The sequence below is a fragment of the Leucoraja erinacea genome, chromosome 28, assembly GCF_028641065.1.
Source record: "Leucoraja erinacea ecotype New England chromosome 28, Leri_hhj_1, whole genome shotgun sequence".
NCBI classification, from domain to species: Eukaryota; Metazoa; Chordata; class Chondrichthyes; order Rajiformes; family Rajidae; genus Leucoraja; species Leucoraja erinaceus.
In genome coordinates, this window is record NC_073404.1 from 26,045,173 (window position 1) to 26,069,293 (window position 24,121).

The 24,121-nt window shown below is 40.3% G+C and overlaps 1 protein-coding gene across 2 annotated transcripts in view; it reads left to right on the forward strand.

Moving 5' to 3' along the window:
* Positions 1-24,121, forward strand: part of dhrs11a (dehydrogenase/reductase 11a) — a 60,873-nt gene that overhangs the window by 9,743 nt on the left and 27,009 nt on the right. Inside the window, exons 2-6 of one of the 2 annotated variants that reach the window (XM_055658072.1) lie at positions 6,550-6,759; positions 15,189-15,283; positions 19,364-19,493; positions 22,555-22,647; positions 23,582-23,647. In XM_055658072.1, the coding sequence (XP_055514047.1) occupies positions 6,550-6,759; positions 15,189-15,283; positions 19,364-19,493; positions 22,555-22,647; positions 23,582-23,647 (594 nt within the window). The remainder of the gene's footprint in view (positions 1-6,549; positions 6,760-15,188; positions 15,284-19,363; positions 19,494-22,554; positions 22,648-23,581; positions 23,648-24,121) is intronic. The other variant, XM_055658073.1, reaches the window with a different exon arrangement.

Consider the following 24,121-nt stretch of genomic DNA (forward strand, 5'->3'; position numbering starts at 1 on the left):
GCTGGGACAGGCAGCATCTCTGGAGAGAAGGAATAGGTGACGTTTCGGGTCGAGACCTCAGCAGTTAGCTTGTTTTGGGGAGATTGGTAGGGGTGGGTGGAGTTGGTTTCCTCTTAATTTTATGCTCATTAAAAGTCCCAAATGTTCACTGTATTCTCTTTTGCGTTTTGAAAGACAAATAATTGTTCCCACTATAAAAAATAAAGATATATTTCTCGTATCAACAGTTGCACCACCTGCTAATGTAATAATTTTGGATAAACCTTACAGATCTAGATTGAATTTACCATTAAATATCAGCTTTTTATTTCATATCACTTACAAGGCCATACCTTTGTCATGATAGCTAAAGCATCTCAGCCTTGAGGTCAGATTAGTTTACAGCAACATGCCTGACATAGATGTAGCAACCTTGACCTGGTGCTTAGTTTGTCCTGTCACCACTGATGTTTCCCATCAGCTTTAAAAAAAGATGGCACCATTGTGTTGTGTTGCTCCAAGATTAGAATGTTATCCAATGTTAAATATCAAACACACAATCTTGGGGATCAAGTTAAATTATATTCCATTATAAATTTATAGTCCTACAACAGAAATGGGGCCTTCAGGCCTTCAAGTCTATGTCGCTATCAAGTGTATACTGAAAAAAAAAGACACCGTGGATGGCTTGATTGAAATCATGTATTGTCTTTCGCTGAATGGTTAGCACACAACAAAAGCTTTTCACTATACCTCGGTACACGTGACAATAAACTAAACTCAAAAGTGCTGGAGTAACTCAGCAACAGGCAGCATCCCTGGAGAACATGGGTAGGTTCCAGGAATTGGGACCCTTTTTCAGACTGGCCCTCAAATGTTCAGGCTGTCCATACCATCTTATTTTACAGGACACAGCCCATACTCTTCTGTGTTTTTAAGTGTTGGAATACCTGCCTCTACCATTAATTCAGGCAATGACTTCCACATTTCAACCATTCTTGGCTTAAAACAAAATCTTCCTGAAATTCCCTTCAATCTCCTACCCTTTACCATAAATCTATGCGTGTTGAGCTGCCACCTTTGCTAAGGGAATATGTTTCTCTCTATCTCGATTATCTAGGATTAAAATTTTGGAATGCAGCTGTCTGCTGTCCAAGGGAAACAAACTCAGCCTATCCTGTCTTTTCATAGCTGCAATCTCATTCTCCCTGACAACGATGATACTCTGCATCATTTCCAATGCCCCTGTATTGCTTGGCAAACAGAACTGACATTGTCTTTAAGCTTTTGGCCAATTAATGTTTTGTATAGTACAATAACCTATTTGCTCTTTCATTAGCCAAGATGTGGAAAATATCCTATATGGTTTTTTTTAAAACCATTATCTACCTGTGCAGCTGCCTTCATGATATATATCTTTGGATATATACACCATGGTTGATCTGTAGAAATGAGCTGCAGATGCTGGTTTACACCGAAGATAGACACAAAATGCTGGAGTAACTCAGCAGATCATGCAGCATCTCTGTAGAAAAGGAATAGGTGACGTTTCGGGTCGAGACCCTTCTTTAAATCCTCTGTTCCTTGTTACTTTCTAGGGTCCATTCATATTATACATCCTGGCCTTATCATCCCTCTAATATATTACACCTGCCACTTTTGAGGATTAAATTCCATCTCGCACTTCTCTGCCCTTCTGACCAGATCATGAAAGTTTACCTGTCGGCAAAAACTATCTTCCTCACTATGCAACGCAGCATATCTTTGTGTCATCTGTGTACTTATTAATCATAGGCACTAGATTGTTAATGCATATAATCAAAGAAAAAGTGTCTGCACTGACCTCTGTGGTACACCATTGGTCATGAACTTGCAGTTCCAACTATCACACTTTACCTCTGGTAACCAAGCTATTTCAATTGACGTCAAATAGAATGCATTTGGGGAATGAGGTGAGAGGTTGTGGTGGCAGAGAGGAAAGAACAGAAAGAAAAATCAGCATTTTAAACATTAGTGTTGTGAGAATATAAGGTAGCAAAAACTCTGCCACAAGTACAAGGTGAATGATTTTTATCAGATCTACATTTTATGGATCAAATTTGCAAATCCATTTACAGGATGTAAAATGTGAATCTGCATGAACAGATCTATTCATTATATCTTTCATTTGTCTTTCATTTATCTGCATGAACAGATGTATTCATATTTTATCTTTCATTGAGTACAATGGAGAAAAGTTACAAAATAGTATCTTTTGTTAGTGTGATATTTTGATTAAACTTCAACTGTGCAGGTGTAAGAACATTATTTCAGCAAATTACATTTCTAATATGGAATAAATATTAGGATTCCAGATTTAATGGGAGTTAAATGAAACTTCTTGGATTAGGTATTGCTAAATTGTCGAGGAATATTGCAACTGGAATGAGAGAGCTGTTGGATCACGATGGGATTCTGGGAGTATTACTCACAGCCCCACAATTGTTGATGGCAGTCTATCAGCTTTGCATTCGAGTCATCATATGATCATCACCCCATGTCTTGGATTGTCATAGCATGAAATGCATTTCATAGCTGAGCCGGTGTATTTCATTATCAATGTGTCTCCAAGGCTTTCAAAGTGAGAATAATCTTGTCATGACGAGTGATGCAAATTGCTGCACTAGAATGATTAATAAAGGCTACTGCAAAGCTGTCAGAAAGTGCAATATCACAATTCTGACTTCATCAGCTTATTTTAGAATGCATCATTCCAAATTGTATTATTAGTTTGTTCAGCGCATTTAGTATAACATTCGGCACTAGAACTAAAATCTCAGTGTATGCGCATTTATTTTTATTGGCTCTTTTAGTCAAATGCACACAAATAAAGGAAAACAAGGTAATTAATTAAATTTCCTGGGATTTGCTTATAGGAAATCTCCACTTTAAATTGTGCAACTTAAGGACAGAGCGATTGTATCTTCTAACGGTGTTAAAATTACAAACTAAAGTTAAAAATTGTGGCTAACATTCAGCAAAGGGTCATCATTGTACTAAAAGGTGAATGATTGCTAATCATAGCACTAAAACATTGAACAAATAAAGATAGGCATGGGCATATCATTTGCGAGAATTTTGTACTAAGTGGCAAATGTTAAACTACATGCACTGAACAAACTAATAATTATAGAATAATAATGATCATAGCAGTACACTGCTGCTACATGTATTGTGTTCAGCCGGTTTAATACCAAGAAAAATGGTTATATAAAAGTAATTTCACCTTTATGTTTCTGTTTACTATGTGAAGCTCAACAGGAGATTATTGTGTATCAAACTTAGTTGATCTGATAAAGCAAACTGCATTATTTGAGCAAAGAAGTAAGATGAGTTATAAATAAATCATTCCAAATTGATGTGATATATTTTCTGATCTTTGCCTCTGTAAATGATAGAGACATGTATGTATTGTGGACTAATCAAGTTTAGATGAGCACCATTCCAAATTCCCACATGATGCTTTGGACCTATCATTCCCTCTTTCATTTGAGTGATATATTTTGTTGTTCCAAAGGGCGGCACAGAATCCCCAAATTGTTTTAAGTTTTTTTTTATAAGCTTAAGATTTGTAAAATATTTGCTGAAAGATGGGTGGAAATAAGGGAGCCATTCCCATTAGTTCCAGAGTCTCTTATAGAAGTACCACAGATGAGCAGGCGATTCAGTCTCCCGTGTTTGTGTGGGCCATGATTAGATTAATGCTGCCTGCCTGCACGTAGTTGGTGCCCTCTTTCCCTGTCATTCATGTGTCTCTGAATGCCTCTTGCACACTGCTACAGTAAGTGTTTCTACCACTTTCCTTGGTTGCACGTTGATGATATAAATTTGTTACATATCCATTTTCCACAGATGTGTGTATGAAATCCGAAATATCCTCAACTATCCATCTTCTCCAGGATTGCTGCCTGACCTGCTGAGTTACTCCAGAACTTTGTGTCTTTTTTTGGTTAAGCCAGCAGTTCCTTGTCTGCCAGTTTGGTTTAGTATGCTTAATAACGTTGAACTGTCGTTGAGCTTCTTCTTGCATATGGCATGCACAATCTAAAGTTGTATGACAACTTGTTCTATTTGATCTTATTTGATTGTGCACGCCAGGTTGATTGCATTCGTTGAAACATGGTGGACCACGTGCACTTTCAATGGATGATTCTTTACTGAATTATGTCAGCTGGAGAGATTTAATCTGCTTAACAATATGTTTAGTTTATTGTCATGTGTACCACGGTACAGTGGAAAGCTTTTGTTGTGTGCTATCCAGTCAGCGGAAAGATTATACATGATTACAATCAAGTTGCTCACAATGTATTTCCATGTTACAAGTGGCAGCAGGAGATAACACTTACAACTGTGCTTTTAGGCAAGGCAACTTTATTTATATAGCACATTTCATACACGAGCCAGACTCAAAGTGCTTCACATAAAAACATGTCATACAATAAAATGAAATAATCAAATGAAATAAAATAGAAGTATTAAAAGAAAATAAAGCAAAATTAAAAATGCATTATAAAAAGTGCAAAAGTTAAAAGTACAATGTAGTTAAGATTTAGCTGAAAGCTAAAGTAAACATAAAAGTTTTCAGTCTTGTTTTAAAAGTGGTCAAAGTTGAGGCAAGTCTTAAATCTTCAGGAAGTTTATTCCAGCTATTTGTTGCATAGTAACTAAATCCTGCTTTCCCATGTTTTGTATTTACTCTGGGAATCACTAACAGATTGGTCTCAAAAGATCTTAGCGGTCTAGAAGGCTTATATAGTGGGAGCATGTCAGTGATATACTTTGGCCCTAAACCATGTAGTGATTTATAGGTGAGCAGCAGGATTTTGAAATCAATTCTCTGACATACAGGGAGCCAATGTAAGGATTTAAGAATTGGTGTAATGTGTTCAAATTTTTTGACAATATATTTTGCAAGACACCTAGTTTCTTAGTGGACAATTCTAAAAGGAGTTGTGGATATGAAAGTGTGAATTTATGTTGATATTAAAATAATTATCTTTAGAACTTTGTTCTATCAATCATTTTTGTTTGATAAATTCATTTTTTTTGGTACAGAAAGCACTAAAATTAGATGAACTAAATTGTTGAGTTTGCCTTGTCCAATTTGAACATCTGCCAAAGTCATTTGATTGCTGCTTATTGTTTCTGAATCTTTTCTATTATATTTTGTTTTGCGGGAACTTCTCGGAATGTTACCCATGGGGGATGAAAATAATTTAGCACGTTGACTATTTTGTGGCATAAATGCACAGTAAGGTTTCTATGGTTTTCATAATTTAAGACGTTTTCCCATTTTAATCCTCCAGGCACGATCTTTGATCAGACTTTGCTGGACTTTATCTTACACTAAACATGTATCCGTACACTGTGGATGGCTCAATTATGTATTGTATTTCCTCTGACTGGTTAGCATGCAATAACAGCTTTTCACTGTACCTCGATACGCGTGACAATACACTAAACTAAACTCATTGTGGTTTCTTTATAATAGGCTGCAGAGGCAAAGCTAACTAATCCTACAATCAGGTTTTGCAATCCCACCACACCTCACCATAAAAGTTGGTGGGAAATTATACAGCTACTGCAAGAAGCAGCCTGCAAGAGCATCCCTCCTCTTACCTCACGCCACATGCACGTGCATACGCACACACATTATGAAAATCTAATCCCACCTTCCAGCACACGAACTGTAGTCCTTCCAAAGCCTCTTTACTATCTGTACTTAAGGCACTTCCTCGTCAAAATGTATGTAAACTGCCACAGTGCTCATCGGCCACCATTTGCCAATCTCGATCTGCCCATGTCATAAATGCAGAAATGTAGAATTCAGCAGTGATGTTATCTCCTAGCCCTTGGATTGATGGATATATCTGTTACTGGTGGTCCATGCAGCATCTATGGTGAAAATTAGTGAAAGGCGAAGGGGAGAATTGCAACATAGTTAGAAAATTCCTGGTGTGTGCAAGGCCTTGTCAATCATTTGTGAGGCTTTCACTTGACAGAGGAGACCCAATGGTGAGCAACCAAGCAGTGCCGGCCATTGGTGGATCTAGGCCAACAATCTCACATAGAAAATATGTGCAGGAGTAGGCCATTCGGCCCTTTGAGTCAGCTCCACCATTCAATATGATCATGGCTGATCATCCAAAACCCTGTTCCTGCATTCTCCCCATATCCCTTGATATCCCCATATACTTTTTTGTACATGCTGTTAAAACCAGGAGAGGGAGGAACTTAATCATGTTAATTGAGGTCTTAGACGTGCAATCTTTATTGAACTATTAAGTTGTCGAATTCCATGTCATCGTGAATCGTCGGCTGAGAAAAGTGTAATTTGAGTTGCAAATGCCGCAGTTAAATGATCTTCATGAAATTTGTCTAAAAGTGACACTCTACCTTGCACATGAAAGAGATTGTAAAGATACCAAAAGTCAGTTTCGAAAACTTGACAAACCTTTATTACAATTTATAGCATCAGATGGTGAATAAGAAGTGTATTCAGCATTCTTAATCATTTCCTCCTCCTTGCAGAAACTGGCTGCTGAATGCGAGAGTGCTGGCTACGCAGGCACCCTGGTCCCGTACAAGTGCGACTTAACCAGCGAGGAGGAGATTCTCTCCATGTTTTCTGCCATCAAGACACTGCATCAGGGTGTGGATGTGTGCATCAACAATGCAGGACTTGCCCATCCTGAACCACTGTTATCAGGAAAAACAGAACTCTGGAGAAACATGATTGATGTGAGTAAATAAGACGAGTCATAGAGAAACTGGGTCCGACCAAGCAGGGACACTGATAATAAGCATATGTCTAGTTTAGAACTTGCAAAATTCTCCATTGTTGTGCTCCCTGCTGTCTTTTGTCTAAATCAGTGGCAGATCATTGACATGGTACAACACAACTAGGTGAAAGAGAGGAGCTAACATGGTGGAAGGATTAAAGGGTAGCTTATCTATTTACCGATTTGTGTTTTATAGTTTCATCTATTGAGGGTGAAATTATGAAATGGAGTAGCATCTGAAATTTCATCAACCTTAATTATTCTTTTGCATGAAACCAGATGAGATGCACTTTCTTGCTGAAGGCTCACATGAGCAACAAGTTTGGGGCCGAATGATTTAATGAGACCCAAACTCAAAGATATGGGGACTGAATTTACTCAAAATATCTGGCCAATATTTGGGTCTGTAGCATTGGTGATTCAATCAACACAAGGGATAAATCTCGTTGACCTGATATAGTGCAAAATAAACCAAAAGCCCAAAATCCCAAGTATATCCAATACAGTTCAAAGTTTAGTATTTCTGGTGTTCAACATGTTGATGGTTGTTTGGAAGAAACTGTTTTATGGATGAAACAAATTCACCTACCAATGACATCTATGTCTCCTGCTTTCTGACCCCTTAAATAAAATAGGAGCTTCCCTATTTACTCAAGGCCTCTCATAATTCCATCCACTTCATTTGGCTCCATTCAGCCATCTTTGTTCCAAAGAAAATATTTACTTCCTGCCCTATAAATGACCTCTGCAGCTTTTTCCAGTCACATTTTTCCTGTATCATGATCAGAACTGTACATAGTACTAAAGCTGTGGTCTGACAATTCAAATTATCTGGGCTAGGCTAATAAAGGAAAGTATTTCATATGTCTTTTTGATGACATTAACAGTCTTTCTACTTTTTAAGAATCTGCAAATCTACAGTCGAAGAATATGCTTTCTTTGCATACCTCTCATCATCCTCTAGTTTATGCTCACTTTTGTATTGTTGCTTTCCCAAATACATAATTTCATACTTCTGTACAAATTATCTGCCCAACTGACCAGACCATCCCTATCCCGGAGTCAAAAGCCTCCCTTTTCAAACTTTTCTATCACCTGGAGACAGCATGTCATGCCCCCTATATTTAAGTGTGAATCATTAACATATACAGCAAAAAGGAAGAGATTGAGTACTGACCCATGGAGAATTCCACATAATAGTATTCCAGTCATTAAAGCATCTGTCCATTATTGCCCTCTGCTTCCTGCTTGTTCCTTGCCCCTTGGAACCCACCTGTTTTTTTTTACTTTGGTTCATCTACCATCCAGGTGCTTATCAAAAGGTCAAAAGCCCCATTGGAATTCATTTAGATCTCATCAAACGCACAGTCCTTGTTGATCCTCCTTGTTTCCTCTTCAATAAGTTCTATTACAGATTTGACCCGTAACAAATCTGTGACTGTCTTTTATTTGATTATTTATACCATCCTTAAAAACATTGATTGCAATACTTTTTCTCATGACTGTACTTAAACAAAGTACACAATAAGATCAAAGGTAGAAGCAGATGCCTCCATTCAGTCCCTTGTGCCTGTTCTGCCATTAAATAAAATTATAGTTGTTCTTTTACATGAGCGCTATTTTCATGCACTAATCCCAAATCACTTAATTCTATTAATATCTGGAGATCTTTCTACATCTTCAATATGCTGCCTGATTAAACCTCCAGAGTACTCTTCTTTAGATAATTAAAAATCTCTCCTCTGTGAGTGAAGAAGCACCTAATCTCAGTCCTGAATAGCCAACTCCGTGGTTTGAAATTGACCGCTGATTCTGGACATCACAGCCAGAGGGGAAAAAAAAATTCAATCATTCCAGTGTGTAAATCTCCAGGTGCGAAATGTGCTTTATTTTCATTGTCCTCCCTCTATACTCCTTGTCAATTAGGGAGCTCTACATATGGTGACCATGCCTTCTGCTTCCTGTCATTTCCCCCTTGGAACCCACCTACCTTTTAATGTTTTTTTCTCTGCTTTCAATACCATTATCCTAACTAAGCTCCTCTCCACACCCATGGAACTTTAAGTCAGCACTCCCCTCCACAACTGGATCCTCGACTTTCTAACCAACAAACCACACTCATTGAGGATAGGTGACAAATCATCCTCCATGATAATTCTCAACATTGGTGCCCTGCAACGATGCATTCTCAGCCCCACTCTATACTCATTATACACTCGTGGCTGCAGCCAATTACCAATCCAATTTAATTTACAAGATTGCAGACGACCACACCGTAATGATCCGGATATCAAATAACGATTAGGCCGGGTACAGGAAGGAGATTAAGAACCTTGTAACCTGGTGCCAAAACAGCAACTTTTTCCTCAGTGTTAACGTGACAAAGGTGATTGTGATTGACTTCAGAAAGCGAAGCAGTGCACTCATTGATGGTGCCGGAGTAGAGATGGTCAAAAGCTTCAAACATGTAGGAATAAATATCACCAGCAATTTATCCTGGGCCAGCCACATCGAAGCAATGTCCAAGAAAACACACTAATGCCTCTACCTCCTTAGAAGGCTTAGGAAGTTCAGCATGTCCCAAACAACCCTCACTAACTTCTACAGATGTGCTGTTGAAAGCATTTTAGCGGGATGCATCACAATGTGGTTTGGAAACTGCTCCACCCAAGAACATAAGAAATTACTGAGACTTGAGGACGTAGCCCAGACCATCTGCAAACCAACCTCTCTTCCAAGGACACCATCTGCACTTCACGCTGCCTTGGCAAGGCCACCAGCATAATCAAGGACTAGCCTCACCCTAGTCACTCCCACTTTTCTCCTCTCCCCTCAGGCAAGAGGTACAGAAGTTTGATAATGTATACCTCCAGATTCAGAGACAGTTGCTTCCCAGCTGTTGTCCGGTAATCGAGCCAACCTTTCACCAGCTAGAGTGTAGTCCTGACCATCCATCTACCTCATTGAGAGACCTTTGAACCATCTTTAATTGCACTTATCTTGCACTAAATGATGTACTCGTATTCCTGTATCTGTACATTGTGGATAGCTTTATTGTAATCATGTATAGTCTGGATAGCAGGCAACAGGAAAGCTTTTCACTATATCTCAGTGTATGTGATAATAATAAACTAAACTAAACATGCCATTTTTTTTTAGTGATTCCATTTTTCATTGTGGTAACACATTTCCCCAGAACCTCTAGATCCGTCCTGAATGTCTCTCATTTCCCCGAATCTGATTGATTGTGAATTTGATTCAAGTACACTTGTCCTAAATCACCGTAACTAGGAATGATATAGTGCAATTTTTGCCCTGGAACATTTATTTAAATTATAAAAATCAGTCGGTTCTGCTATCGGCATCCAGCTGTAACATTGACTCAATTTCTAGCTCCTCAGCACAGCCTAAGCAGCTGGGTATTTCATAGAGTTCTGCATGCCATAGCTTTTACATTCCTTTGTTTGTTTTATTTTTAATTGCTCTTGTTAAACTATCCACTGGATAACATTGGCCTTGCCCAAATGGCGAGACTCCCTTTGTCCTGTCCTTCCACAGGTGTCACTGAGGTGCTGAGATTTTCCATCTTTATTTCCTTCGTTTATTTTCCAGCCTCTTTCAGATCACCCCATGATCTTCCATTTTCAGATCTGCTCTTCTCTCTGCTACATCTTCCCTTCCAGCTACTATCTGGTGGTATCTGGTTTATGGTGGAAGAGTTGGTCTATCTGGCTGGCAATGTCCTATTTCTGACGATTAAGGTCAGATGGGCTTTGAAGATGTAATCAGTTGATATAGGCAGGTCAGAAGAAATCTTGCTCATGATACCTGTCTGAAAACCATTGCCAAGGTGCAAACCATGCTTCTGATTTTGTCAAATTGTCAAGGTTATTCTGGAGCTTTTAAATACCCTTGATGCTAAGAAACCTTTTTTTAAAATTAGAGACACAAGGAACTGCAGTTGCTGGAATCTTGAGTAAAACACAAAGTGCTGGAGTAACTCGGCAGGTCAGGCAGCATCTCCGAAAGGAATGGAAAGGAAAGTCCCCCAAAAGCACTTAAATTATTTAAAGTGCAATTAAAATATATCTAAAATGTAATGTGCATTCCCTTATTCGGCTAAATTGCTTTGTAGATTCTGTATGAGATCTAACCAAGTGGATAATTGAAAATTGTATTCTAACTTGTAACTTGGAATTCATGCAAAATCCAGTGACAGAGCACAGGTGGAAACTTGCTAGTGATGCCTGGCTACCAAGACTGTGACGACTTCATTTAAGTTTCCATACCAAAACTTGCAGCCACTTGTATGGATAAATTTTTTAAGTTCCTTGCAGGTCTGGTTATTGCCAATGAACTTCCAAAGTCACTTGTTATAAATCATAAATCTAAGCCATTAGTAAAGAAAGTTAAAAAGCAACAGTCCCAAAATTGATTTGCATGGCCTCCACTTGTAATGGTTCTCAGGCTATGAAGTGTTCATCTATTCTCAAGATGTTTGCAGTTAACAGTGGCAACCTCTGTTGAAATGATCGGGAGAGACACAAAAAAAGGCATATGGAGCAAGGTAGGGGAGGAGTGGGTGAAGAAAAATAGCAATCACACCTAGCTCCTCAGCTTTCAGCTAGGTGTGATTGCTATTTTTCTTCTTCACCCACTCCTCCCCTACCTTGCTCCATATGCCTTTTTTTGTGTCTCTCCCGACACCCACCTGCCTCTCCTAACGTCCACCCGCCTCTGTCTCACAACTGGTGAATCTGTGGAATTCTTTGCCACAAAAGGCTGTGGAGACCAAGTCAGTTGATATAGTTAAGGCAGAGATAGATAGATTCTCTATTATCAGAGTGTCTGTGTGTCCGAGGTTATGGGAAGAAGGCAGGAGAATGGGGTTACGAGGGAGAGATAGATCAGCCATGATTGAATGGCGGAGTAGACTTGAAAAGCCTAATTCTGCTCCCATCACCCATGATCTTATAAACTCCCCTCACCAATCTGGCTCCATCTACTTCATCCTTCACCCCTCCTCAGTCCGCCAATCAATTACTGGCTCTTGTCTCGCCTCTCCTCCTCTTCATTATACTGTATAATTACTTTCCACTCTCAGTGCTGATGTAGGATTCCAACCCAAACGTGTCAAGGACTCCTTTGCCCCTCAATCTGTTGCTGAGTTCCTCCAGCAGATTGTTGCTCCAGATTCCTGCATCTGCTTTATCGTAATTCTCCAGTCTTGCAAAATTGTTACTACTTTCATTCCATTATTCTTCTCCTTAACCTTTCTTAACATCCACCCATGGTGTAAAAGAAAACCTCTCCCTTGTTTGTTCATATTCCCTCACAAATTTTCAGTTTTACTTGTTGCAACATCTTTATTGCCACCAACCTACTTAATTGCATTCCAAACTGTTCTGTTGCAACCTGCACACCAAAGGTAATTGCCAAAATCACTCACCCTCTTCCCCTTTTTCGGCTCTTATCTTTTTTGTTTTTATTACCACTAACTTCCAAAGGCACAAATTATTGCCTGCCTCTTGCACGGTCTCAAACATTAACTTGCAGGGGTGTTATTGTTTCTTCACGTCAGTCTAAATTAACTATCATTTAAAAAGTATTACTGGAAAACCTTGTTTCAGTCTTGATATAAAGTAGCACTAATAATGTGCACTTTATATTGGATGGACTAATGGACCTTACTTTTATGTACTAGAATGTGTGTCACTAAATGATAGAATAGAGCTTGGGGCTTGGCATTGGGAATTGCTTTTCATTGCTCCATTAGCTGCCTAGAACCTCACTGATTAATGTGTAATTGCACAACCCAGGGCAATTTTCTGACAGCTTTTTTTCTCCTACTGCCTAAAATGGGCAAGTCATTTTGAAATGGGTCAAGTGGGTCAGGAGTTTGCGTTTAAATCTAGCTTTTCGCTGTTTATTCTGAAATTATAGCAATCGGGGAATTTTTAAATTTAAGATCATATGCATTATTTAATTTAAGATCATATGGATAATGCATTATCCATTTTTCACATTTGCATTAAGGCTGCCGACTTGACCCTGTTTATTGAAGTTATTTTTTCTCTCACAAATCACATTGTCACGATAACCTGCCACACGCCCAGCTCCCTCATCCTGCTGCCACATCTTGATTGTGGTGTCAAGCATGGTTGACAGATGGGATTTCCATTGGGTTCTCTCATTGCATTACCAGGCAGTGAAGGTTGAATTCATGAGTAAAGTGGGTTTACCATCTTTGAGTGGAAAAGCAACTACACAATTCTACATTTTAAAAACACCCAGCAGTTCCGGAGCTAAGCATGAACCCAAGGGCCTTGAATTGAGATGAGTTTAGTTTATGAGTCTAGTTTATTGTCATGTGTATCGAGGTACAGTGAAAAGGATCCATTCCTTCTGGGATGCTGCCTGTCCCGCTAGGTTACCCCAGCATTTTGTGAATATCTTTGATTTAAACCAGTATCTGCCGTTCCTTCCTACACAGTGAAAAGCTTGATGGCATTGCTCTTCTGAGAGATGCCATTGACCCACGGAGCTGAATCTTTGCAGCAGTTTATGTTTGCCACCACTTTCTGTTAACATTTTCACATTTTATTTCTAGCTTATACTTGGAACTTTGTCATATGGATATAGGGCAGGGAAATAGTTTAGGGGTAGAAATTACCCGTGATCTTGTTGCATGGGAGAGCAGATATTTACAAAGCAAATTAAATAATAGGAATAAAATGTTAATTGTAAACAATGATATGTTTACCAAGCACAAAGTATCAATTTGTATCCTTGCATGCGGCAATTGGGATTATTTACAGTGAAATTAATATGGCATGCACAGATTGATGATGGACACAAAAAGCTGGCGTAACTCAGTGGGTCAGGCAGCATCTCTGGAGAAAAGGAATAGGTGATGTTTCGGGTCAAGATCGTTCTGCAGACTGAGAGTCAGGGGAAAGGGAGAGATATAGACTGTGATATAGAGAGCTGGAATATATAGAGAACAAATGAATGAAAGAAATGGAAAAAAGTGATGATGATCAAGGAAATTGACCATTGTTGGCTGCGGGCTAGGTGTAAACGAGTTATACAGACAATGAAACTCGCCAGGATGGCAATGAAATAAACTATTTATGTTTAATCCCAGTGCATTGCGCTGCAACCCCATGATGGATGCTTGAGCGATATTTTTCGTAGAGTGCCTGTTGTCATAACTTCAGTTTATAATAAAACTGAATCTTGTCAAAAGCATTAAAAAGCTTTTTTTTTACAAATTCATTAAAGCCTCTAACTGGCTGGTTACAAGTGGGCAAGCCTCTGTAACTGGCTGGTTACAAGTGGGGCAAGCCTCTGTAACTGGCTGGTTACAAGATTGGCAAGCCTCTGTAACTGGCTGGGGACAGGTCACAAGTGGGCAACTTTCCACACTCTAGCACATGCCAGTTGAGTGTAGCTGGTTTTGGAGCACAAGTCTTCAGTGCTATAGCCAGGCTGTTGTCAGGGTCTATAGCCATATTCAATGCATTAATTTATTGATGACTTAGAATTAATTGAAAACTCTATGAGCTGGAATTTATGCAGGTGGAGACCTTTATTGGATTTCATAGGTCTTTAGTGAATAGTGAAAGGCCTGGATAGAGTGAATGTGGAGAGGATGTTTCCACTAGTGGGAGAGTCTAGGAGTCTAGAATAAAAGGACGTACCTTTAGAAGGGAGATGAGGAGGAATTTCTTTAGTCAGATGGTGATGAATCTGTGGAATTCATTGTCACGGATGGCTGTGGAGGCCAAGTCAATTGGTATTTTTAAGGTGGAGATTGACAATTCTTGCTTAGTAAGGCTGTTGAAAGGTTATGGGGAGAAGGCAGGAGTATGGGGTTGTGAGGGAGTGATAGATCAGCCATAATTGAATGGCAGAGTAGACTTGATGGGCCAAATGGCCTAATTCTGCTCCTAGAACTTGTGAATTATAGTCAACTTTTGAGTTAATCTTGGACTTTCGTCCTCATGGTTGTACTGCTAGAGTAGAGTACACCAAGCAATGACGATGATCGAATATCATGATGTTTAGGGGTATTATACTCTGCCAGTTAAGTTGCTCGATTCACCTGTGGAACATTTCTCAAATTTTACTTTTTTATTAAGAAAGGAGGGATATAATTGGTTATCAACAACGAGTGGCTTGTGACTAATTGTTAATTCACCTTACTGCATGATTTGGTATTTAATACTAGTTATGATTCTGATGACAGTAGAACCCAAAATATTCAGCTTTAAGAACATGATGTGGAATTAATTGAAGGTTGATTTCAAGAGTAGACTTTACGCAAGAATTTTCCTGGAAGATCCTTCAAAAAAGTGATTAAATTATGTCTCCACTTTGTTTCAGGTTAATGTGATAGCAATGTCTATCTGTACACGAGAGGCCTACCAGTCAATGAAAGAGCGGAATGTTGATGATGGACATATCATAAATATTAATAGGTAGGAAAAGTAAATTATTTTGCATGTGAATTATTATTTTTTAAAATAAATTCCACAACAATCATGCATCATTTTAGAGATGAAATATATCTTCTGTTTTCAGCAGTCCAAATTCAAAAGTTCAGTATTGAAGGAAAATTCCTCCTTTCCAGAATAGGAAGGTGGTTGTGAGAATATTTTTGTGTATATAAACCAAGCATAGATGAAGAATTATTGGTTCAAATACCTCCTGATCAAAGCCTGGGTCATGTTCTTTGTTTAAAACTTTTTTTAATGCATTCTGCTTGAGGATTTGAGAACATCCTATTGTTATGACGCACAAACCAATCTACTAGATTAACTCAGCCGGTCGGGCAGCATCCATGTAGGGAAATGGACAGTGAACATTGTGGGTTGTGACCTGAAACATCGATTGTCCTTTTCATCTCCACAGAGATGCCTGACTCGCTGTATTTCTCCAGCTTTTATGCTCAAGATTCCAGCATCTGCATTATCTTATGTCTTTATCTTTTTATATCTTGAATATTTACAATATTCATTGGAATGAATATTAATGTGTTCATTCATTGGAATGAATATTAATCAGTCAAGTTAAATATGCATGTTCTCTCCATTTATATAATTTAAGTGCTGAGTTCAAATAGATAGCAACTGGTGTATACCAGGCTGACTACGTTAATCTAATGGACATTTTTATTAATGAATATTTATGTAGAGGATTAAAGAGAAACAAGAATGCTAAGTTATAGTTTAAAAAGGAAAGGAGACAGCATCCAATTAGCAAGCGGGGAAGTAATCCAACATAGTTCATAACAGAAAAAGACACACAGTTACTGGCGTAACTCAGCAGTCCCAGTGTCATCTGCTTCATTTCAAGACTTTTGATTCATTCTGTTCACAATCTTTTCGAAAATCCGCTCACTGTTAATCATTGGTGGTTGACAGGCGAATAATGTCTAATTATTTTGTTAATAATTATTGGTTTAAATGGTAGTAGCTAATTAGAGAGACACAAAATGCTAGTACAGGCAGCATCTCTGGAGAGATGGAATGGGTGACGTTTCGAGTCGAGACCCTTCTTCTCCTTGGTCAATTTGTCCATTCCCACCCAAACCACCCCCTCCCCTGGTACTTTCCCTTGCAACCGCAGGAAATGCTACACTTGTCGCTTTACTTCCCCACCAACTCCATCCAAAGACCCAAGCAGTCTTTCCAGGTGTGGCAGAGGTTCACCTGCACCTCCTCCAACCTCATCTATTGCATCCGATGTTCTAGGCGTCAACTGCTCTGCATCGGTGAGATCAAGCGCAGGCTTGGTGATCGCTTCGCCCAACACCTCCGCTCAGTTCGCATTAACCAACCTGATCTCCCGGTGGCTCAGTACTTCAACTCCCCCTCCCATTCCGAATCCGACCTCTCTGTCCTGGGCCTCCTCCATGGCCAGAGTGAGTCCCACCACAAGTTGGAGGAGCAGCACCTCATACTTTGCTTGGGTAGTTTACACCCCAGCGGTCTGAACATTGACTTCTCCAATTTCAGGTAGTCCTTGCTTTCTCCCTCCTTCCCCTCCCCTTCCCAGCTCTCCCACAGCTTACTGTCTCCGCCGCTTCCTTTCTTTTTCCCCACCCCCCACCCCCACATCAGTCTGAAGAAGGGTCTCGACCCGAAACATCACCCATTCCTTCGTTCTATAGATGCTGCCTCACCCGCTGATTTTCTCCAGCTTTTTGTCTACCTTCGATTTTTCCAGCATCTGCAGTTCTTTCTTAAACAATAAACTTGTTGGCCTACCACCATGTGTTGCCAATAATATCACTGTTTCAGTTTGTTTTTTTCCAGGCTTTTGATCAGGTAGCTGAATCTTAAGCTTTAAATGACAGGAAGCCTCGACCTTTGCTAGAATCCAATTGATGTATTGGCTATCTCTACACTGCTCAATCTATTCGCTCCAATGCAAGCTACATCAATTTCTCAATTCTGACTGTATCAGGTCAAATGAAAATGATGGTGCATATGTTGCAGACACTTTCGTGGAGTGGGGGGGGGGGGGTGGGAGGGCCTATTTGGGTAAGTAAATACTGGTGGAACAGGGGCACAGCTAGTGGAGCTTCTGGCCTACAGCACCAGAGACCTGGGGTCAATCCTGACCTCAGGCCAGTCTGTGTGGTGTTTATGTTTTCTCCCTGTGACCGTGTGTGTTTCCTCCGGGTGCTCCAGTTTCTACCCACATCCCAAAGGTGTTTGGGTTTGTATATTAATTGGCCTCTAATTTGACCCTAATATGTAGGGAGTGGATGAGAAAGTGGGATAACATAGAACGGGTGATTGATGGTCGACATGGACCCAGTGGGCCGATATATCGCTAAATTAAACTAAATTTAAAGCTGAATTTTAGAAAGAAAATATTTCATCATCATTTACGTAGGTTTAGGAATGATCATTAAAGGATTTGTTGACCGAAACCTCTCAAAAGATTTCACCAAGTTTTCCTTGGTTAATTATTAGTTGGACGAGGTCTATGCAGTCAAAGGCATAAAATCAATATTACTATTATATAAGTAGAACCAGTACAAGAAACTCATTGTTTTTGACCTTCAAAGACAAGTGCATAAGTTCCACACAAGGTTTTTTACTACAGAAAGTATTTTCAAGACTTGTGGCTATGAACAGTAAGATTAAGTGTTTTTCCTCGATCTGGAAGGTCAACAGCTATTGAAGTCTCAAAGTGCTGTTTTGAATTTCAACCTGATGCTGTAACGTAACAAGGCGCAGAAGTTCATTGTTGTCATTGCTGTAAATTATTACTTCGATTCATTTCAGAACAGCTTTTTAACATTTTAGTTTTTAACTGAGCAGAGGAAACTATTTCCTCTTTAATGAAGTATTGTAAACTGCCTCCTCTCTTCCAAGAGAGTCTTATTTCTTATTCACGTTTTAAAAACATCCTGATGTATTTCCGGTAATTGTTGCGTAGGTTGAATTCTTTCAGCTCGGTCAAATAAGGGAAAAAAGCAACAATTGAAGCTATTCATGTACAAACTTGTGACAAACTTGTGGCAAACTTGCCTGGGCCCATAAATGGAATGGAAGGTTTGAGAAGTTGGATCCTTGCATTAAAATAAGATTCATATTTCCTGAAAGAAATCTATATGCGCGTCTACTCAACAGTTCAATTAATGTTTGACAAGTTTGAGGCTTAATGTAATTTTAATATTTATATGGCAAAACTGCATAAACACAGTCAAACTCTGGTAAGTGTTTAAAACGCACTTTCTTGCGAGGTTTCACCCATTGTGAAATATCATTATAGCTTAGTGTCCGGAATTATTGATGCCAAATTAATAGTTTTGTATTTGAGGCGAGTTATTACTGGTCAGACAGCCAACGGGCTATAATTCAAAATTCAGCACAAAGATCTAACTCAGTGTGGAAATATCAAAAACAAGTTGGCACACAGTTGTCAAGAAATCCTAACCGTTTTAAGCAAACTTCTGGATTCTATCCAGTCATTCTGAAGAAAGGCCAAAGTAAACTATCAAGTTTATGCAAACTTTCCTTGTTATTGTGTTCTCAGTAACACATTTCTTGTTTGATTACCTGCAACAAGTTCGTGCAAACTTTCCATGGTATTGTGTGTTCTCAGTGACACATTTCTCTTGTTTGATATCCTGCAACATTTGCTGCATCAGTTTTCTTTGGCTTTGTTTGCTGCTGTTGATAAAACTTCCAGCTTCTTCAAAGGATACGTTTTGGACTCCATTCCTTTCAAAAAAATATTAGATGTAGCAAATTGCGCTTTGCTTTGCTGTTTCCCTTTAAAACTTTGCAGAAAGACAGTCGAATAATACAGGAAAGTAACTCTCCTGAAGACGTTTGTGGATCAGCTGATTTTGTTTTTTAATATCATCGTGCCCACTCATTAACGCACGTTACATTCCATGGAATAAAGTCATAATTGTACAGCTGACTTGTTTAGGTACGTATATTTTTCTAGGTCTTGATTATTTGTTAAGCTTTATTTAGTGCTTTCTGCTGCAGCAGATCTGATGCAATCTCTTCTCCCCTCTTCTGCCATTTTAGTATGAGTGGTCACCGAGTAGCTCCAAACTCAGCCATCCATTTCTATGCTGCTACAAAGTATGCTGTAACTGCCCTCACTGAAGGGTTAAGGCAAGAGCTCCGAGAAAGCCAGACGCATATAAGGGCAACGGTAAGATCAAGTTTAATACAATAAGACATCTTTGTATGGCTCATTGGGAAAGCATGTCGTTGCAACCCACAAAAGTAATACTGCTTTCTTAAGTATTTTTACAGAACTAGTGGAAGTTCCCCGCACTCTCTTAGCACTATCTTACACACTACGGACAATCGCAATTACAGCAATTTTGCGTCTTACTAGTACCTTTTTTTATAGCTTATCAGCCTGAAAAGTCAAGAGAAAAATTTAATTGTCAACCCCTGGAGGTCCAAACGAAATGCGTTTTAGTTTAGACCCCAGACACAACATAATTACATTTAACATAAAGGCACTGCACTCTCCCCCCCGATGTCAGAGTCAAAGTCATAGCCCCCGGCTGGCGATGGCGAGCCATTGAAGCCACGCCGGGTGGTCGAGGTCGCACACCGGGTCTTGGTGTTAGAGCCCCCGGTGTGCGCTCGCAAAGTCCGCGGCCATTCCAGCCGCGCGGGGCAGTGATCCAGGAGCTCTTCGACCCCCGCAACTCAGGCGGGAGAAGTCGCCGTTGCAGGAGCCCTCCCTCCAGCACTATCGTCGTACAGCAGCCTCCGACGGTACAAGCAGCGCAATTATATTAAGCTCCGGAATCGGCCAGCTCCGCGACGGCAACGGTGAGTCGACACTGAGTCCCCGTGCTTCTTTGTAGGCCGCTCCTATGGATCAACGACACCTGACACCGACGAGAAAAGGTCGGGTCTCCAGTGCAGGGAGAGATTCAAAAATAGCTGTTATCACTACATAAAAACAGCCAAAAAAAATAATAAAAACGCGGATAGGCTGCAGAGGCCGCTGCTGGCCAGAGCCGCGCCGCCTACCTCAAGCTCATCACCGCACCCCTTCCGTCATTGACAGTTGTTTTTAAAGCACAATTTTCTATAACATAGTTTCTTGGGATCACAACTATTTTGTACAACAGAACAATATGTGGACTCCTTGCTTCCATTTTTTTGGTAGTAAATATTTTCAGCCATTTTCTCTGGATTTTCCCAGACTTTGGCATTCTGTCATCCATACGGAAGTGCAACCTGCCGGATTTGTCAATCAAGTGTGTTTATGCCAGTCAACCTTGAGATCCTTTCAAACTGTAATCATAATGCCTCCCTCTACTTTGCACCAAACTGCGCATGCGCGGCTGCTGCGTTCAAAGTTGTGCCGTTGTCGGCTGAGATTAAATTAAAGTTAATAAAGTGAATAGAGGACCTGTGGAGGCGTTTAAAGTAGAAGAAAACTTGCCCGTGGAGCCGTTTGGTCCCTGTTGTGAGGCCAGGCAAGTACACACGAAAAAAAAAACATTAGATTTTTAAAAATTGAAATTTGGGATCCCATTGTGACGTCATTGTGACGTCAAACGCGGCTGACGGGCAGGGCAAGTGGAAAAATGATTTTTGTCAAGTTTAAGATGTGAATAACTTGTAAAATATACCATCAATCTGAACGTTTCATCTACATCACAGGACAGTGGTGAGTAAGGTGGGCCAAATATTGTAGCGTTATTGTGCGCCGTTTTGGCATAGTTTCCAGAACACACACACGCATACACGCAAACATACAAGATGATAGTTTTAGTAATACTAGACTAAGTGGAACCCGTTGGGTTCCTGTCACACAGGAGGCCTGGTTCCCCAACGCAACTCGTTCCCCAACGCAATATTCCTTCCCCTCACCCATAGCCCCCAACTGTGCAGGCGCGGCTCATTTCCCTTCATTCCTCAGCACTCCGCGGCCCTCGGAGCCAGGCTCAGCGCCCAGGCCTTGGATCCTCGGTGCGGCCTCTCCCCATCCCCGAAGCAGCAACAGCAGGAGCCAGCCTCAGCGCCTAGGCCCCGGATCGTCGGCATGGCCTCTCCTCACCCCCGAAGCCCGCCGCGCGGGCCTGGAGCAGCAGCAGGAGCCAGCCTCAGCGCCCAGGCCCCGGATTGTCAGCGTGGCCTCTCCCCGCACCTGGAGCCGGCAGCCGCCGCCCGCAGACGCAGCCCTAGCCTCAGCGCCAAGGAGGCGGATCCCCGCAGGCCCGGAGCAACAGTAAAATGGAAGTAATCTCACCCGCGTCGACATTGTGAAAAAAGGATGGCAATCTGAATTCTGGAAAGGCCCCAACTGCGCAGGGGCGGCTGAGGACCAGTTGGGTGCCCTTTGTGACGCCAGTAAAGACGCTCATGCGAACCCTCCGCCAACTGTGCATGCGCGAGTGGGGGCGCTTTGTTAATTTCAGTTTTAAACATTAATAACTTTTAAAATATAAAATCAATCTGAACAAAACTTGTTTCATTTACACCACAGGACAATGGTGAGTAAGATGGGCCAAAAATTGTAGCACGATCGTGTACCGTTTTTGCGCTAATAGAAGTACAACACAAACCTGCAAACAAACAAACTAGATGAGGGTTTTAGTAATATATAATAACAGTAATAAATAATAGTAATAATAATATATATAGATAGCCAGATGAGCCAGGCCTTTGGCTTGTAACCTACCAAAGCCTTTTATCACAGACAACCTCTGTTTGTAATCTAATTGTATGATTTGAAAATCTCATTTTGCCTCCTAGTCATTGGCCCTGCATTAAGGTTTCCACCGCTGCTAAACCACTCTAACATATTTCAATGAGTGTATTTGCCACCACAGCCTATGTCTCCCTTCCACTCACCATCGGCGGTAAGATAACCAGATAATAAATAAACTTGTTTTTTGCAATGAAATAAAAAAAATGCTGGAAATACTTATCTGGAGTAGAGGCATCTGTGGAGGGAAAAATATTTGCTCTTTTATTCAACTTATCAAGTCTACATCAAAAGATTAGAAATTGTTCAGCCGGAGCTGAACACTCTTCTCGGCATCTGCATACAATGGCGTCTTGCGCTTCTTGTGGGTAGTGGTGGAAAGATTGGTGGAAACAGAGCCGTGATGTGAACGCTCTTTCCTTGACTCTCGCTCTTTTATTAATCTGTCTCCAATGCCAGGAATCATCATAGGGGTGTGAAATGTTACATAAATGCAAGTTTTATAGTAACTTTTCCTCTTTCCCTTTCCCAGTCTGTATCTCCAGGGTTGGTGGAAACAGAGTTTGCATTTAGACTTCATAATAACGACCCAGAAAAAGCTGCCGCGACATATGAGAGCCTGAAGGTATGAACGCCAAAATAGTGTGAAAGCAATTGTTTTGTAAGTCTATTTTGCTTATCCTTTCCTATACACAGTGCCCAGAACTGACCACACTACTCTAAATGTGGCCTCACCAATGTTTTATACAACTAACATGACCTTCCAACTTCTATACTTCTATTTGCCTCACTCCCTCTTTGCTGTACCTGCATGTAAACGTTGCTTCCTGTCTAAGGGTACTTATGGCTCTCCGAATACCAGAATTTGGACTTGTGCACAAATGTGCGCAACCTCTTGTTTCTTCCTGTTTAAATGAATGAAATCTTTTCCCATTATTCTCCTTTATTTCCCATCACCTAGCCCACTCACCTAGCCCACTTACCGAGCCTATTTCAGACCTCTTGCCCTCCCCACAGCTCACTTTCCCACCTATCTTTACCAGCCTGGGGAATAGGTAAACAGTGCAGTACAGCCAGATTATTGAATAGTTAGTAAGCAACTGTGCCCAGCTGTGATCCCTGTGACATCCGTTAATGGCAATTTGCTCACCTAAAATGACTTAATTTATCTAATCCTCTGTCCATACATTGGACCCTCACCCTTATTTTGTGCAACAACTTTTTGCATGGGTGAATGTCTTGAAAACATTACCTTGAATCTAACCTGCTGGCTACATCCCCAAAAAGAAATGGTAAATAGATTTTATAAGATCAACTTGGCTAACTATCCAATCGAATTTTCAAATTCCATTTCTTGGCAAAACAGTGTTCCCTCTGGCTCTTGCTTTTCCATCCCCCCCAGATCCCAATTCTTCTTACAGCAATTCTCCTTTTAAAACAAAATGCGGCGATTTTCCGGTATCATGCAGACTGAAGGAAAACATGCATTTATATTGAATACTATCTGTTGTCTAACTAACTCCAGCTTTTTTTGCTATCTTGAATGCATTTTTCATCAGTGTCTGAAAGCAGAGGACTTGGCCAATGCAGTTGTTTACATCTTGAGTGCACCATCTCATGTCCAGGCAAGTAACAATTTGTCATCAAGTAATTGAAGATATTTCATTGCAGAGCTTCTGTTTTGTTGATAATCCTTTCAGTGATTCATTAGTATACCTCGTCCTTATTCAATAGCAGTTGAACTTGCATAGCGCCTTTTAAAATGGAGAATGTGCCCCAAGATAATTCATCGGAGAAATTGCAGTCAGCAGTGCAGAAGTTGTGAGTTGAGATAAATGTAGTTGATATAAATTAAGCAAGTTTTAAACCAGCAGGGTGTAATCGGAAGGTTTGTTTCAAGAAAAGTGTTTTTTTTGTTGAGAAATGTAATGAATTGCAACGTCAATTGTGAGCTAATGCTGTAGCGGTGAGATTATAGTGGCATGGCTGAGTTGGACCCTGGTGGACATGAATAAAGGCTGAATTTTTGAATCTTACTTTTGAGGGAGAGCAGTGTAAATTCACCAGATTAATTCCCGGGATGGCAGGACTGACATATG